The 17,989-nt window shown below is 36.8% G+C and overlaps 1 protein-coding gene across 7 annotated transcripts in view; it reads left to right on the top strand.

Annotated features, from left to right (window-relative positions):
• Positions 1–17,301, top strand: part of Pi3K68D (phosphatidylinositol-4-phosphate 3-kinase catalytic subunit Pi3K68D) — a 91,309-nt gene extending 74,008 nt beyond the window's left edge. For all 7 annotated transcript variants that reach the window (XM_067131955.1, XM_067131953.1, XM_067131958.1 and 4 more), the window contains 12 exons: positions 3,245–3,382; positions 3,718–3,816; positions 4,710–4,862; positions 7,378–7,507; positions 8,815–8,970; positions 9,315–9,622; positions 13,637–13,780; positions 14,811–14,902; positions 15,440–15,640; positions 15,992–16,194; positions 16,392–16,645; positions 16,887–17,301. In XM_067131955.1, coding sequence (XP_066988056.1) covers positions 3,245–3,382; positions 3,718–3,816; positions 4,710–4,862; positions 7,378–7,507; positions 8,815–8,970; positions 9,315–9,622; positions 13,637–13,780; positions 14,811–14,902; positions 15,440–15,640; positions 15,992–16,194; positions 16,392–16,645; positions 16,887–17,096 — 2,088 coding nt within the window. In that variant the 3' untranslated portion in view covers positions 17,097–17,301. The remainder of the gene's footprint in view (positions 1–3,244; positions 3,383–3,717; positions 3,817–4,709; positions 4,863–7,377; positions 7,508–8,814; positions 8,971–9,314; positions 9,623–13,636; positions 13,781–14,810; positions 14,903–15,439; positions 15,641–15,991; positions 16,195–16,391; positions 16,646–16,886) is intronic.
• The last annotated feature ends 688 nt before the right edge of the window (positions 17,302–17,989 follow it).

Raw genomic sequence — 17,989 nt, 5'->3', positions numbered from 1 at the left:
CTCAATGGGATGGTGTATCAGTTAAGGGCATTTTGCTTCGGGCTATCAACTGCTTCACAGGTGTTTATGACAGTGTTCACCCTTGTTTCAGCTTGGGCCCATTCGCATGGGATACGTCTTCTGAGGTATCTTGACGATTGGCTAGTTTTGGCAAACTCTCGTTTGAAGTTGCTCCAGGACAGAGACTACCTCTTCGATTTTTGTTGCAGCCAAGGCATTGCGACAAATCTCGAAGTCAGACCTTGTACCCAAGCAGCGGATAAAGTACCTGGGCATGCTGATAGATACGGCGGCAGTGAGAGAGTTTCCCTCAAACTCCAGTATCAGCAAGTTCAAGGAGACAGTGCAGTTATTCCTGGCCTGACAGGAACAACTAGCTCAAATGTGGTAAGTCGTTCTCGGTCACCTGTCATCTTTGGAAAAGCTGGTCTCTCATGGGCGACTTCACCTTCGCTCCCTACAGTGGAGAATGAAGAGTTCTGGTCTCAAGCAACGGATCCGCTGCCCCTTCCCATTCCTCTCTCGAGAGAAGCAAGACAGGACCTAGCCTAGTGGCTAGACAACAGGAACCTCGTAATAGGAGTCCAACTTCACAGTCCCCCTCCCTAGATGCTTCTGTTTTTGGATGCATCGGGAGAAGGATGGGATGCACACCTGGAAGAGTTACTAATCTCAGGTGTGTGGAATCAGAGCGAGAAGCATTTGTACATCAACATCCTTGAGCTCATGGCAGCCTTTCTGGCCATCCAGGAGTTCCAGGATCGAGTAATGGGGCACTCTTTGGTACTGAAGTGAATAATACCATGGCAGTGGCTTACGTCAGCAAACAAGGGGGACTAGTGTCCCTCCAGCTTCATCAGTTGACTGTGCAAGTGCACGAGTGGGCAATAGCATACTCAGTGGAGTTGCCAGCCAGATACATCCCAGGCAAAAAGAATGTAGTGGCAGACAAACTCAGCTGTCAGGGTCAAGTGGTAGGGACAGAATGGTCCCTACACCCAGACGTCATGGAAAGATTGTTCAGTGTGTGGGGACGACCCGTGATAGATCTCTTTGTAACACGGCACAACAGGAAGTTGCCGGCGTTTTGCTCAGTCACCCCGGATCCTTGGGCTGCAGTGGAGGACGCCTTTCAGCACCCATGGAGCAATCTTGACACGTATATTTTTCTTCCGTTCTGTCTTATTTGTCAGGTGATCAGGAGGGTAATGAGCACCATGAATCTCAGAATGACCCTGGTGGCTCCCAAATGGCTGCATGCTGAGTGGTATCCAGACCTGTTGGCTCTGCTATACAAGGCACCAAGAGAAATCCCCTCGTGGCAACCCCCCGTAGAGAGGTTCCAGGAGTTTGTAGAGTCCCTATCCCTTCTTGGCTGGAGACTATCCAGCATCTCCTACGAGTGAGAGGCTTTTCTTGCCAAACAGCATCGGAGATGTCTGAAAATGTGCAGAAATCATCTGCTGATGTCTTTCAAGGGAAATGGGCCGTCTTCTGTGTTAGGTGTCGTGGAAGGGGTTTCTCTTCGGTCGGAGCTACTGTTCAGCAGGTAGCGGACTTTATAGTCTTCCTTCACCGAGAGAAGCATCTCTCTGTCTCAGCAATTAAGTTCTACAGAGCTGCCCTGGGCTTACTTCTAAGCCTAAAAGACATAGATCTCTCTTCCTCATGGGAGATCTCCATACTGATGAGAAGCTACAAAAAGTCTTGCCCTTCCAGGGAACTCAGGCCCCCTGAGTGGGATATGACTCTTGTCCTTTACAGCCTGACTTGTGCACCGTACGAGCCTCTATTAGAGTTGTCTAACAGGGATCTGACCCTCAAGACTGTATTTCTGCTTGCCCTGGCATTGGCGAAGAGAGTAGGTAAACTTAATGGTCTTTCTTACAATATTAAACACTCGAGGGGATTGGGATCTGTGACGTTTGAATTTATCCCAGAATTCGTGGCGAATACTCAGTCCATTGGTCCCTGATGCCAGATTTGAGTCCTTTTTGGTCCCCTCCTTAGAGGACTTTATAGGTAATGATCCAGAAGAGATGCTACTTTGTCCAGTTAGTGTTGCGGTGCTACCTTAAAAGGACTCAGCAACTCAGGCATGAGTGTCAACGACTTTTTGTTGACACTGGCAAGACCAAGAAAGAGGTGTCCAAGAACACACTATTTTTTTTGGTTGCGTGAGACTATCAAATGGGCATACTCAACGTCAAATGAGGACGACCTGAGTATGTCTGGCCCAGAGCTCACAAAGTTAGGGGCATTGTGCCCTCCCTCACTTCAAGAAGAAACATTCGTTATATCAGGTGCAGAGAGCAGGAGTGTGGTCGCGTCAGATGAAGTTCACCTCCTTTTAGAGAGAGAGAGGAGAGAGCCCAGAGAGTGAGAGAGAGAGAGAGAGAGAGAGAGAGAGAGAGAGAGAGAGAGAGAGAGAGAGAGAGAGAGAGAGAGAGAGACACCTCCCTCCTTATTCGTACCTTCCTCTCATGGCGGGCAGAGGATAGGTTTCCAGACTATCATATGCTGGATGGACAGATGAAGGCGAGTGATCAGCCTTAATCTTTTTTCACTGTTATGATCTAATAGAAGCATATCCTGCCCTCTCTCTATCTTAGCGTTATTGTTCTCGACACAATGTTCTTCCAAGCCTTTTTTTGGAGTAATGCTGCTTTCACACCCATTACCTTGAAAAGCCCAGAAGTCTGACGGTCAAGCACACTTTTGTTCCCCAGATCAGAGGCATGGGGCTGATTTCTCTGCTCGACATTACACAACCAGGAAAAAGTCCGAGGTGAGACAAACCTCAAGTTGGTTAGGAGGTCTACTCAAATCCTCCCACCAATCAGTAATTCTTCCTATGTAAAGGCTGATGGTTTGTATTTGTGTAGGAACAAATGATAAATTTCAAAAGTAATTTGTAGTTTTCCTAACATGCAAACCTGAGGCCTTTACATAAACTGCCCACCTCTAGCCACCCCTCATTCTGTTACCTGGGCTGTGAGGCAAGTGGTTATGCAACTCAGCGAAGGGAGGTGGTGAGGGTACCCCTCGCCTCTCCCACCGGTAGTGCAACTACCAAACAACTTGTGTAGAATAGCCTGGTTCAGCTTGCGCTGAAGGTAATTTTTATGTAAAGATCTCAGGTTTGTATGTTAGGAAAAATACAAATTATAATTAAAATTTGTCATATTTCAGAATAAATATACAATTTTTATATATATTGAATTTTTTCTTTTTAACCTTGCAGACCAACATGGGTGGTGAACGCGAGGTTGTTAGTGATGCCCGTTACAGACGTCGTCTAAATTTAGTCACCAGAGCATTGATGGCAATCTGTGGGAAAAACATGGAGAACAGACTACTAACTCAGGAAGCAATACTTAGGGTAAGGCTATTAGGCATGAAGAATGCATCACTGAGACACTTTGTAGGTTTTGGAGTTTTGGACACATTGAAAAACAAATATAAGCTTGTAAAACTGTTTTAAAAAAATGATTCAAATTTATTTTTTGTGTTTGTGACATTGGAATTGTAAATGTCCTTGTTTTTTAAAGGTTTACAGTTGAATTGCTTTGCTCAGCCATTGCTGTTTTATAAATTGTTAAAGTTATGTTGTATTTTTCTTGTTCAGATTTCATTGGAGTTATTTATTGTTCAAGTACTGTATGGGTGTTTGGCATTAACATTATTGAAGCTGTTACAAGTGTTCTGTCTTTTCAGAGTCTTTATGCAACTGCTATGAACATCAAAGACATAAAAGACTCGCAGCGAATGCACGTTTTGAGCCGAGACCTGGAAAATATCCACTATAGTTTAGAGGTAAACCTCAGGTTGGGTATTAATTTGGGGCTTGTGAATATGTGATTCAAAAGTGGGTACAGCCCATAGTTTGCCTTTTGTGGCATACTGTAGTTGGTTCTAAAACTTTGTTTTTCCTCATCCCTTTAGTCCTAGCTATGTTATCTGCTTAATTGTGCACTTATCATCCTCTTCTTTTGATGTGTTCCTACAAGTTTTGCTCCAGTTTTTAACCTCCTAATGAGAAAGCAAACCCTTAGGGCAGTCCTTGTGGGAGATTGCAAATGCAATTGGGAAATTTTTGTTCAACTGTAATATGGTTATGTAGTTATTTCTGTTGAAATTCCACCACAGCCCCCCCCCCTCCTTGTACACATAATTAATCTTTGTGGTTTAGTTTTGCAGTGGAGAATACTAAATACCTGTAAATATACGAAGAATACAAGGAAATTCTTCACTGTAATGAAACAGAAATAAAAAAATTTGTTTAGCTTTAAATTCTGCACATAACTGCCAGTGTAAGTTTTAAGAGTCAACTGCAATTGGATATCTCCCAAACATTAAAAATACAATGCAGAAAGAGTAATCTAAAAAATACCATAATGAACATTTCAAAAATGGCTAAAAATATGGGAGGAAAGTGGGTTCAAATTTCATTATCATCACAATCCATCCCATGAACTCAAAACAATATGTTGTTTTCTGGGCCAAATATTGTATGATAGTATTTCAATAAATGTTGGAGGAGGTGTTTTTCATATTTTATATTAACCACAATGTTACTAGTTTGTTAAAGGCTTTGGATTGATATAAGTAATGGTTTTTAGTATTGTGTATTTTTTGATATTCTGAATGTCCCATATTAAGCCTATATATCTAGTGTAGTTTTTCATAATGTAATTGTGAATTTTCAGGCTAACCCAACATCACTTCCTTTGTCTCCGTCTCTGGAAGTTGCTGGAGTGGATGTGAAAAATTGCTCCTACTTCAATTCATTTACAGTACCCCTGAGGTTGGCGTTTTTGTCATCAGAAGAAGGCACTGATCCAATTCATGCCATTTTCAAGGTAACTTTGTGATTGTATCTTAGAGATTTTGTTGTATAAACCCATCATTTATGTTGTTGCCTCTTTGTGAATCCAAGGTACAGCGTTCCAAATAACAAATAAAAAGAGTCCTAGCTGGTTTGTTAGCAGCAGGGTTTTTCCTCATCCTTGGACCTTTTGTTCCTTGTAAGTAAGAACATCACTACTTCTGTGTCCTTCTGGGTGTCAGCAAGTTTCTTCTTGGTATCTCATAGCTGATGTTATTAATTTTTTTTTTTTAAGCAATTTTGTTGCTGATTTTTGCCACTTTTTTGTTTTTTGCTCATATGGTTTATGGTTGCATCTTTTTATTACAGTATATGTGTATTTAGTGTAGTAATGTAATGATAATGGTGAAAATCTTGCTGGCCAGTAGTGCCTCTCTGTCTTGCTCTTCCTTTTTTGGTGGCCATTTCATATACTAAAAAAAAAAATGTTTTTGTGAAGTTTGCCTTCAGGAGTTATCACATTCCAAGCAGATCGTGTGGCAGTCAGCTGCTGGCAACTTGAGATGGTGTGCATTTTCCTTCTCAGTTCTTTGACCTGACACTATGCTTGGAGAGACTTCTCTTCTCCTCGAAACAGAAATGACTCTAGATTTGGTGAATGAAGTTTAAGAACATGAATTCCAAGGCAATGAATGTGATTTTGACTTGTAAAAGTATTTGTCCCTCATAGGCACTTCATGCGTACTTGGTCAGTTCATTGGCCTTATCAGTGCTAAAATTGACAGATCTTCCATATTGGTGTTTGTTCCCTTGCCAAATATTGTACATTTATTGCTTAGGAAGGCCTATTGCTTGGTTGTTTTAATTTAAGTTATTAAATTAGATTAAGTCAGTGATATAATTGAGGGAGCTGTACAATGCAGAAATATAATTTTTACAGGCAAAATAAATTTTTTTATACAGGCAGTCCCCAGTTAATAACAGTGGGCGTTCTGTTGCTGGCTGAGCGCCTCTAACTGAAAATTGGTGATAATAGTGCTGATAAACTGCTTAATGGCGCCACTAACTGGTTATCGGCACCGATAAACTGCTTACCAATGCCGATAAACCTCTTATTGATGCCATAAACTGCTTACTGATGCTGATAAACTGCTTACCGGCACCAAAAATCTGGTTAACATTGTCGCTAGCTGAGCGCCGTAACACTGAAACACTGTTAACTGATGCCGCCAGTAAGCGGGGACTGCCCGTAAACCCATTTTCTATATAAGATGACCCATCTCCCAGGCCCACTCTTTTAGCTACCATAATTACAAGATGCAAGTGAGGTCTCACTGTTATTGTGATTTTGGAATGGAGCGTCTAAGATTTGCAGAGATTATTGATTGACTCGATGTAGACTTTTCTGTATTAACTTTGAACTACACTATTTTAGTAAATTAACTATTTTTACACAATTGTAAATGATGGGTATGTTGAGTTTAATTTTATGAAAGCATATATTTTCACAAAAATATGTAGGGTAGGACAGTTCTGTAATTTGGTCTTTTATAGGTGTGTTGTTACACATGATCATTACCAGTACAGGCAGTCCCTGGTTAACAGCGGGCTCGGTTAACGGCGATCCGGTTTTACAGCGCTTGTCTAGCGACGAAAATTGCAGATTTCCGCTTATCGGCGCCGACAATTGGGTATTGGTGCCGATACATAATTAATAGAGGCGCCGATAACCGAAATTCAGCACTTTTCAGGCCGATAAGCCTCGGAAATTGCCGAAAAAGTGCCGAAAATCGCCTATTTTTAGTTAGCAGCGATTTTCAGTTATCATCACAACCCTCAGAACAGAACCTCCATGGATAACCGGGGACTGCCTGTATCTGTTATTTTGGTCAGTCTGAAGGCTGAAAATATTTTGCGAAGTGTATTGTAAGTCCTGAACGTAAACTGGCTACCCATGATTATTATTAGTCTTAGTTTTTCTTAAGTATAATTTAATACTCATCTTGTGATGTTTGTTTTTCTACCTCAGTAATTGTGAATGGGATGTGTTTAATTTTATTTTTGCTATTTAATGATGATGGAAAATTACTTCAAAATGGTCTCAAAATTGTATATTGCCCTTTACTCATATGTTGGTTCCTAAATGCATATCACTTGTGTTAGAAGAAAATAAACTGTTTGAAACCTCTTAGCTTTGAGTCATTACTCAGTATCAATAACTTTCATATGTGTAATATTTAGTGGAAACACCTACAACTGTAGAAACAGCCACTCCCTGATTCAGAGACCCCAATTAAACAGAAAAACTGTCATTTAGAAAATTAAAATTTTTATTCCATGATTTAGACCCTTCAACTGAAGTGGTATTCTTTTGTTGCAGTCATTTAACATCCAAATGGTGTTAAAACATTGATGCAGTCCTTTTATGCATCAAAATTATTACCAGAATAGAACCCTGGTGTATTTTCAAGATGGCATTTATTTTGAAATTCTCCTTATGGAAATGTATGTTACGCATGTTTTTGTGCATGTGGTTCCACATTTTTCAGGTGGGCGATGACTTGCGACAAGACATGCTAGTCATCCAGATGATAAGGTTGATGGACAAGCTGTGGTTGAAAGAAGACCTTGATCTGAAAGTAGTCACCTTTAGTGTTGTCCCTACAGGGGATAAAATAGGTTAGTATACGCTTTGGATGTTGTCATAGATAGAAGTGAACTCCTTTAGTGATGACCTTTCATGTTAGTCTTGTCACTTACCCTCTGTGTTTTGCAGGACCGTTTTATACAAGAGGCCTTAGTTTGTATTTGTGTATCAAAATTTATTTACTTTATTACATCCTCATTAAGGAATTATCAAATTTTAATTATTAACAGTTTTCAACTGTTATATGTCTAAACAAACATATCCTGAAGCAATAATGCTAAAAAAAATATTTAGATTGGTTTATTGACAGTTTTGTTCTTTGCTTGTATGGCACTGTGAACGACAAATTGTAAATACTTGTAAAAATGTATGTATAACTCTTAAGTTTGGTTAGGTGGAAGGAGTTATGCAGTGTTTTGGACTGTTTTATGTGTAAATACTGTAAAAATGTCTTGAAGGTAAATTGCTAAAAAAAAAGTTTTAAACTGGTTCATGGACAGTTTGGTCATTGCTTGTATGGCACTGTGAATGACAAATTGTAAAAACTTGTAAAAATGTCTGTATAACTCTGTTTGGTTAGATGGAAGGAGTTATACAGTTTTGGACTGTTTTATGGGTAAATACTGTAAACATATCTTGAAGGTAAATTGCTAAAAAAAAAATTTTAGATTGGTTCGGGGACAAATTGTTCATTACTTGTACAGCACTGTGAATGACAGATTTTAAGTAAAAGGTAGTAAAAGCTTGTAAAAGCGCTAACAAAATTAATAAAAAAATAGTCACCTGCTAAAATATCCCATTCTCTCTAGCAGTAGCATCATAGAGAAAAATGGGTCATACAGTAATGATATAGGTATAACTTGCCCAAGATGTCCAGATCTCAGGATTCTCTTGGAAGTTCAAAAGTTTTTCTGTTTTGCTGTTTTCTCAAAACTTAGTTTTTTTCAAAAGTAAATTCTTGTTTCTCCAAGAAGACCGAACCAAATTCAATGAAACTTTTAGAGTGTAGTATAACTATATATCTTGATTTTGTCTTCAGCAAATTAATTTTTGAGTGAAACTTTTTCTGTTGCATATTTTTGTCAAGTTTCAAAATGTTTAAAAAAAAAAAAATTTAAGAGGTTGAATTTCTAAAATTCCCCATGAGAGAATTTTCATTATTAGTTGTAGAATAAGTGGTAAAAATTTGAAGCAAATCCCTTCAATCATGACGTAGAAACAGTCATTTACTTTACAATGGTGTCTTATGGTGTCAGTGCTCCCCTTAACAGTACTGTGCTTGAAATTCCTTATGCCTTTCACTGTATTCTTTTAAGTCCAGTAACTGGGTTGCTTTCAGGTATAATCGAGCTTGTCAAAGATGCAGAAACTCTACGCAAGATCCAAACCGAGTATGGTGTAACTGGGTCATTCCAGGATCGCCCAATTGCTGAATGGCTAGCAAAACAGAATCCCTCACAGCTAGAATATCAGAGAGCTGTTAAGAACTTTACAGGTAAGTCTTTTTCATATATATTACATGTATTTGCTTTCTTGGAATGACATGTTAACCAATTTAGTTTGAAGCTTGATATGGTTTTATTGGATGCTTATGCAGTGTGTGATCATGTAAGTCATCATGATAATAGCATGAGGATTTAAAATTCTCAGTCACTTTCAATATTAGTTTGTTTCATGGGTACTGAAGACTTAGCTTTAGCAACCTTTCTTTTACAATTCATTGGGTATATGCGATGGGTTAGGTGGTTTGGACTGTCCTGAATTTTTGTAATTGGAATGGTTTGTTTCATGTAGGCTTCCATGTATTTTAGTTTTTGATAAATGGAATTTTCTCCACAGCTTCATGTGCAGCGTACTGTGTTGCAACCTACATTTTAGGAATCTGTGATCGGCACAATGACAACATTATGCTCAAGACCTCGGGTCACCTATTCCACATTGATTTTGGCAAGTTCCTTGGCGATGCGCAGAAGTTTGGTAACTTTAAGAGAGACCGTACCCCATTCGTACTGACATCTGACATGGCTTATGTAATTAATGGTGGAGAAAAGCCATCAGACAAATTTCAAGGGTTTGTGGATCTCTGCTGCAGAGCCTTCAACATTATTAGACGCAATGGCCAGCTTCTTTTGTATTTGTTTGCATTGGTAAGTACTGTATATACAAGACATCAATTTCTACACTTCATTTCAACATTGAGACTATGTAGTTTTATTTATGTCATATAACCTTTTACAAATAGGCATGTTATAGGAACAGGAGCATCCTTCAGACCTCAGTAGGACACAAAAATGAGAAAGTTCATATTGATATTCTTACTGTATGTGAACTGGCTCATGGAAAAGTCCATTGATTGTACTTTTTTTTTCCATCCTTGTGTTTTCTATTCAGATTTTTGTTGTCTATTCAGCAATTGTGAGGTGAAGTCATTTTTTAACTTTTGTTTCTATTGTACATTTATAAAAACAAGGACTTTTAGAAAATTATTACTGGTAATGAGTATTCTAGAAGGTTAAAAGTACTTTGCAGTGATGATTTTGGAGGAGAGTTTAATTACTGGAATATTGACAGTGTTGGTTATAGTATTATGCAGAAAATTTTATTTGGCAAATTTCTTTTCAGTAACAAAGTGTGTGGAATATGGGACCTAGAGTGTCTGTTGATGTTAATTTAGTGTTGGTGTACAGTTTGGAAAAATGTTTCAAGATTGTTTGGATATTGCAGATTCAATATTTTTGTGACATTGTGCGACAATGCATTTAGAATTTAAAAATCCCCTTCTGATGACTTTTTGTTAACTAGAAAAAGCTTTTGTTAGCATTACAGACCGATATTATGGAGGGTCTTATGTCACTATTCCCTTGTAAAGCTAATTCAAAATATCCATGAACAAAGTGGTTAATGTTAATGTTTATACAAAGTTAACAATAATGAAGTATTGTCAAGGGCCTTTGTAGTGAGGTGCTATGGGGAAATGTTGTTACCTTTAATGTCTGCCATTCTCATGGAATTTACTATGGAAAAAGCACTCTAAGATGAAAGAAAAGGTTTAGATTGGCGTAATGATTAGAAGTGAGGATAGTGTATGCATAGAAGTGAAAACAGTGTATGCAGCGATTTGAAATAATACTGGATTGAAAGATGATGAATGAAAATGTCTTGAAAATATTTAGCAGTAGTGATATCCATGACAGGCTCTCTTTGAATGAGAATATAGTGAAAACTAAGTCTGTAAGACTTATAAGTATTTTTTGGTTTGGCCCATTGTGTGATATGCCTTTTTTAAGGGGCGTGCCGATCGCCGAATTTCGAGGAATTATTGAATTTTAGTTATTTTGGACAGTTTTATGCCTAAATAAACTTATCCTGAAACCCCCAAAAATTTTTAGATCGGTTTATTTACAATTTTGTTCATTGCATGTATAGCACTGTGAGCAACAAATTGTTGCAAAACTTGTAAAAAATTTTCTAGTCCTGTTTTGTTTGAAATCATTGAGCAGTAGCATTGAAGAAAATTAGAGATCAGAGTAACTCGCTCAAAATGTCCCAATTGTCTCGGAACTCATGAAAGTGGCACCATAATCTATTGAGCCCAACAATTTATATATAGTAATGTTTTTGTATTTATTGACTTATTGTTACAGCTTTGTATTTATTGACTTTTTATATTTGACTTATTTTTACAGTAAAGTAACTACGACATGTAAATCAACATGCTATAGGCAAATATACAGACACATACAAATGAATAACCTTCCTCATCACCATACAATGTACAAAATTTGTTATCATAAGTGAAATCATTACAAGTCAGTTTATTATGTTTGACAGAACAGAGTGATTATTATTTTTATTTCCTCAGGATATCTATAAAGGGTGTCTATTCATGAATAAAAGAAATATCTAAGTATATGGCAACATTTCCTTTGGAAGTGCCACTTATTGCTGCTGTGTACTTTACGAATGTCAAACACTAAAGAGGAAACCAAGCATGGGTCACATTTCTTCCCATCCTATTATTTTGTAATTTTCAGGGGATGTTTTTTTTATAAAGAACTACTTTTACTGCAAAAATCAGCTTTCTAACTGTCATAGTTTCATAGTTATTACAAAATAAGAATAATTTTGTTCTCATGCTGTTTTCTCAAAACTTACCTTTTTCAAAAATAAAAGACCATACCTCCAAGAAGACTGAACCAAATTTGATAAAACTTTCACAGCATGTAGTATAACTATATAGCTTTAATTTGGTGCAAGGAAAGTTATTTTTGACCAACCTTTTTTTTTTGCATATATTTTGAAAAGTTTAAACATTTTTTCAACTGCAAGATTTGTGAACTTAGAGGTCAGATTTCTTTATTTCCTTATGCAGGTATTTTCATTGTTAGTTGTTTGATAAGTGATAAAAATTTAAGGCAGATCCCTTCAATTATAAGGTAGCTACTGTCACCTACTTTATAATGGGTCCTTTTGCCGTTGCCGCACCCCTTAAGTCATGAGATTAAGATTATACAAAATGTACTTTGATCTTTGTGACTGTGCAGACATGAATCATTTCATGACCATGAAACTATTATCTAAAAGATTTGTTGGGTTCCCTTTGAATTAGAATATAGTGAAAAACAAAGTGTTGGATTTTCAAGTATTTTTTAGTCTGCCCATTGTTTTATATACATTTTTTAAGTTGTAAAATTAAGATTATACAAGTGTACTTTGATCTTTATGGGTGTGCAGACATGAGTCATATCATGACATGAAACTATTATCTAAAGATTTGTCAACTTGAGAATAAAACCTTAAAAAGATTAATAGGCATAGGATAGGATAGATCAAGAAAAACTAAAAGAAATTATGGAAGTTCCATATATACATGCAGTAATGATGAAGGAAGATTTAGATATCTTGGGCATGTGCATCACACTATCTGAGGGAGTGTAGTGCATGATTGTGTCAACTGGGCTCCTAAGGTGTACCAGGAACCCAGTAAGAAGACCCATATTTACTTGGATGAGAATTTTTGGACTAGAGGCTGATGGTAAATGGAAGTATATAGAAGTTAAAGTAAAGGAAAGGAGAGAGGGAGAATTTCACAGTGGTCCATTACATTGCACAGCATTGCAGATAATGGTGATGATGAGTCATCGTAGTACTCATTACCATGTCTCTGCTGTCTTTTAGCTAAAAATTCAGTGGTTGTATTAAGAGATAGTCCTCCAACTCTCATCCATCAGGTTGGAAAACCAGAGCATCATGAATAACCCAGTCAACAGCAACACAAATCAAGACCAATTGTATGAAATTGATAACCAGAATATAGAATTTTCTTATAACATTGGAACATGAAAGAAGTGCATAACATATACTTAGGGCCTTGCAAAAGCCATTTAAAGGCATGTAAATGTTTAGGCAGCACACATTTAAAACCTTAGATTGTATGGGAGTTACTGGTATTGGATGGCACTGTAATCAGCAGTATTGAAGCAACCACTCCAAGGTTGAGCTAATGGAGTAACATTACCAATTCTAGGAAGCTAAGCAAACAACAGTCTTTACTAAAAACAGGTATAGTGGGTTTCCCATTACTCTGCCTACTGTAAAAAGCATCAGCCAAAATGGTTCCTTTTTCTTTTGGACTTATGAGATCACCATCTGGTATAAACATGGAGGCACTGTTGAGATTTTCCCAAATTGCTGATTTGAGTGTGGCCAGCTAGTCATGATATAGAGCTATGTTTCAGAGGGCATTGTTGTATTAATTTTCAGCAGAATAAACTCTGAGCCACAGCTCTTAGTTGTATTTAATTATTCTATGTTAAATTTGATAATTTCTTCCCTAGTGAAGTGAAAGGTTAATATGCACACTAGAACTTTCACCCTATCTGCATATCATTGAATAATGCAGCATTAAATTGTGTGAGAATAGTTTACTAACCTTCCTTCCAGTCATATTTCACATGCTGTAGCATAAGTGGTCTCTTAACCTGTCAAATTTGACCATATTGTACCCTAAATAAAACTTCAGTGTTCGCTGTGAAGTGGAATATGCTAGGGAGTGTAAAAATATTATAGTACCTGCTGTGGTGATAGCTTCAGCTTATTAGTAGTTGTTCCTGGAAGTGGCTGTTTTATGCTTTATTGAGTTAACTCATATTTTCTGGCAGATGGCATCGTCTGGTATACCTGGAGTGACTTTGGAAGCAGTGACGTATGTTGAGCGGTCGCTGTTACAAGACAAGACAAATGCTGAAGCTGGAGCCATGTTTTCCCGTATGATTCAAGAGTCTCTAAAGTCCTGGTTCACTCAGGTATGTATTTGTAAACACCACACTGGAGAAATGCCACTTAATGTCCTTTTCATAGTTCTTAGTAGGCAGTACTACTGGTCCTTTGCAGTGGTTAGTCCTCAGTTTCATTTCTTTTTTTACTTTTTCTCTGTTCCCTTGTATCTCTACCTACTGAACCTTTCAAGTACGTGTAACTGATCTGTCTTTATCTTTCAGCCTTGGTATATGATGAAAGTACTAGATGATGATGGTGATGATGATTGAATTTTAAGAGTTGAAAAGTATTATTGTGACACTAATGCAAGTTCAGTTTACTTGAATCTTGACACTAATAATTAAGTAATTGGAAGAAGAAAAATGGAAGAGTCCAAGGACCATCCAGAATGACAGAATATAGAATAAATGCAGTAGGAAAGCTGTTATTTATGAACCATTAAATCATATAAAACCAGTAAAGATGTAAGAACTGGTTATGATTATGCATGATTATGCATAACACACTGAGGCAAAATTCAAATTAATAGTGCAGAGAATAAATGCAGGGAAACAACAAGCCACAACCTTTAAGTAAACACTGATTATTAATTAACCTTTTTTGGGAGAGAAGAAGAAGAAAAGGAGTGTAATTAGATTACAACAGAAATGAAAATGGTCGATCAAGAAGGAAAATACTTTAGGCTTTTCCAGGCTTTTGAAGCAAAGCTGACAAACTTCTTGCAACTGTAAACTATTGAGGAGGAAAGTTTTTAGCTAATGATGAGTATAATTCCCACATGTAAGAACAGTTGCTTTTAGTTACTATGCTTTTCCTTATTACAAGACATTAATACATGTGCCTCAAGGACATTAATTCAAATGAGGGATCTATATGATGGGTGGGTTTGTTGTGAAAAATGTTTTTTTGGTTTTTAGTATTTTCTGCAGCAGTAAAGCTATGTTTTTGTCTAATAATTTGACCAAACTGTATTGTTTCAGTGAACTAGAATTGTACTTTACAAAAACAAAAATGTTTTATTGGTTTGGTCATTAAGGATTTTATTTTATCATTCAGGTCAACTTCTTCATACACAATTTAGCACAGCTCAGATTTTCTGGGGACCATAATGATGACCTGCTCTTGTCCTTCATCCCTCGTACTTACACGTAAGTGTCCCGGAAGATGTTTTATGTAATCATAGTACACATAATTTGTAGTTCCATGCACAATTGAAATGTTATTGTCATTTAGGGCCTAGGCAGTCTTTTATATTGATTGAGTCAAGTCAGATTAGGGTAAATCTTGTACTGTATTGAACTGTTGCCTGTGAGTAAAAGCAAACTGTACTTTGTGCCATATATAGGTGATAGCACTGTTGTTTAAATATTTTTCATGAATTTGGATAATATTTGTAATACTTTGGCTGTTATTATTACCTGGTATAGAGTTAATTTTTGGAAGATTTGATGAATATTATTTCATTTATATTCTGTGACCTTACCTAAATTTTCAGAATAAGTGTAATCAAAGTAGTCAAAGATCTTTTGTTTAATTATTTTAGCTTTGTGAAAATTGTTAAGTTATCCCCAAAGGAAGTAATAAAAGTAAGAAAATTTTTGTGAATGTGTGGTATGTTTTTATTATTAATTCCTGAGTATTAGACTACATTGTTTAATGTATATTTTTGGGATTCCCTCATTTAGTGAAGCTCAAGATGGAAAGATAACGCTTGTGAGGCTGTACAGCTATCAGAAGAGATACAACCCCAACAAGTATTATGTTTACATTTTGCAAGTCGAGAGGGAAGGGCAGCGAGAGCCATCGTACCTGTTCCGATCATACCGCGAATTTTCTGAATTTCACCAGAAGCTCTGTCTGGTCTTTCCTTTGGCAAGAATTCACAGGTAAAGAAAATTTTGCAATGTGAAGCATTTATCAGAGAGGTTCCTGCTCCTAATGCTGGTACATATTAAGTGTTAGCCAGAAACATGTATGTGTATGTGTTTGGTTATTGTTTTTATAAATGTTAATTGCAACAGCCAGTGTGATATTTGATTGTTGCTGTCATAATTTGCTAATTAATTTATCTTTTTTCTTTCACATAGGCATTATTTTGTACAGAAGCCTTTTAGCTTATTCTCTATGATAGTGTGCTTTGTATAAGTAGTAATATTAGTACATGTTGTCACTGAGCAAGTTAAAGTAACATAGAGCAGTTTAATTTAGCAAATAACAAAAATTTAAATCTATTCCAGCCTCCCGAAAGGTGTGCAGATTGGTCGTTCGGAAGTAAAGGCTGTTGCGGAGAAACGAAAATATGAAATAGAGCTTTTCTTGGCAACACTGTTTGACCTAGCACCAGAGATCTCTCATTCAGAATTGGTGTACACTTTCTTTCATCCATTACTAAGGGACCAAGAGGATACTGATATTCACATAAGAAAGCTCAAAAACAAAGGTTAGTAAAGAATTGATTTGTGTCTAATGGTATTTTGTCCAACTCATTGGTGGCAAGAAATTTACAGTTACTGAAGTTAACACATTATACTGAAACTTAAATGTATATCCTGTTTTCATGTGTAGTTTGTTTTGCTCTTAATGAAGATTTCACAGTGAGGACTAAAAAGGTGTTCACTCTGGTCCTTTGTTCCTCAGATACACGCATGTCTGTCACGCCTCCAATGCTCACAGCACCTGGACAAGTTCAGGGACAAGTGAAGGTTAGCTTTCAGTATTTAAGAGGTCAGTTGCAGATCATGGTGCACCATGCAAGGAATCTCTCTCTAATCAGTAACAATCAGGAGCCTTCTCCATATGTTAAGTTATACCTGTTGCCAGACCCTCACAAGAAAACTAAAAGGAAAACCAAAGTTGTTAAGAAAACCTGTCATCCGACATTTATGGAACCAGTGAGTATTTATTGTTTGATCTAGCACTCTCTCTCTCTCTCTCTCTCTCTCTCTGCTTCAGTATATTTTTACATTGCTATCTGGTGAAACCACTTTCATGATAAACTGTACTACTGCATATTTTTAACATTGCTACCTGGTGAAACCATTTTGACAATAGAAAGTTGAATATTTATTTTTTAAGTAAGCATCTGTAGCATATTTGTACTTAAATGGACATTGTAAATTGTTCTATTTTCAGATTACATACCGCATGTCTCAGGATATAGTGAAACTGCGTGTCCTAGAAATTAGCGTATGGAGTGAGGATAAATTTAGCGAAAACATGTACCTAGGCAGTTCATATCTTCGACTCTCCAATTTAGAATTGAAGGAGGAGCACTCGGAATGGCTGAGCTTAGAACACCAGCGAAACACTGCTTTAGGTCATACAATCCAGCACAGTGCCTAATAGAAACACACTATGGTTAGGACCAGTCAGTTTCACGGTATTCTTATTTGCTTAAATGATTATATGTTATAAATTATATTTTATTATATACTATTTGATAATGGCATTTATACCTAATAATTTGTAATTGTTAAAATAGCAAATTGTATTGACAATGTACGATATTGTTTTTAAAGCTTAAAGAATATAATGGGTTTTATCTATATTATACAGTATTTTTATTCCTATTTTCAATACAGAGTTATATAGTTTTATAGGTAAGTAGCTTTGTGTTTAAGTAAAAGATTATACTTCATGGTTTCACTATTTGCATTGTGGACTTTTAACATATAAAGCATTTCCTTTACACCCATTTAGTTTAAGGCTGATGAACATCATTTTCCCAATAGAAAGTTTCTCTTGAAAGCATACAGAAAGACAAAGAAAAAACTGACCAGCAGAAAAGGCTCAAATATTTGTGAATGGTGCTGAAAAATACTACCTGTATATACTGTGCAAGAGTTCCTACACTTGGTCAGTTGTATGTTGTATTTCAAAAGGATTTTCTGACTATACTCATGGTTTGATTTGTGTGTGTTAGCCCAAGAGAAGTATCCCTGTATATTTTAAAAGTCCACCTATACAGTATATTTTTATGAATCTATTGTTGGGATATTATAGAAATAGTTTTATTCTCTCATTTGCTAGATGCTGGTTGTTAGTGTAAGAGTTGATGGGGAAATTGGATGTTCCACTTGGTTATGATTAATTGATTAATGCTGACAATAATTGACAAGAAGATCGGAAGTTCGATGGCTGGTGCTCTTTAGCAGATGCCCTGTACACAAGGTAAACAGTGTTTTTGAGTGTCTGTAGCAGTAGTGTCAGAGGTAGTAGTGTAGTCTCACCAATTT

The sequence above is a fragment of the Macrobrachium rosenbergii genome, chromosome 30 (assembly GCF_040412425.1).
Source record: "Macrobrachium rosenbergii isolate ZJJX-2024 chromosome 30, ASM4041242v1, whole genome shotgun sequence".
Lineage (NCBI taxonomy): Eukaryota > Metazoa > Arthropoda > Malacostraca > Decapoda > Palaemonidae > Macrobrachium > Macrobrachium rosenbergii.
This window is presented reverse-complemented; position numbering and strand designations above follow the sequence as displayed.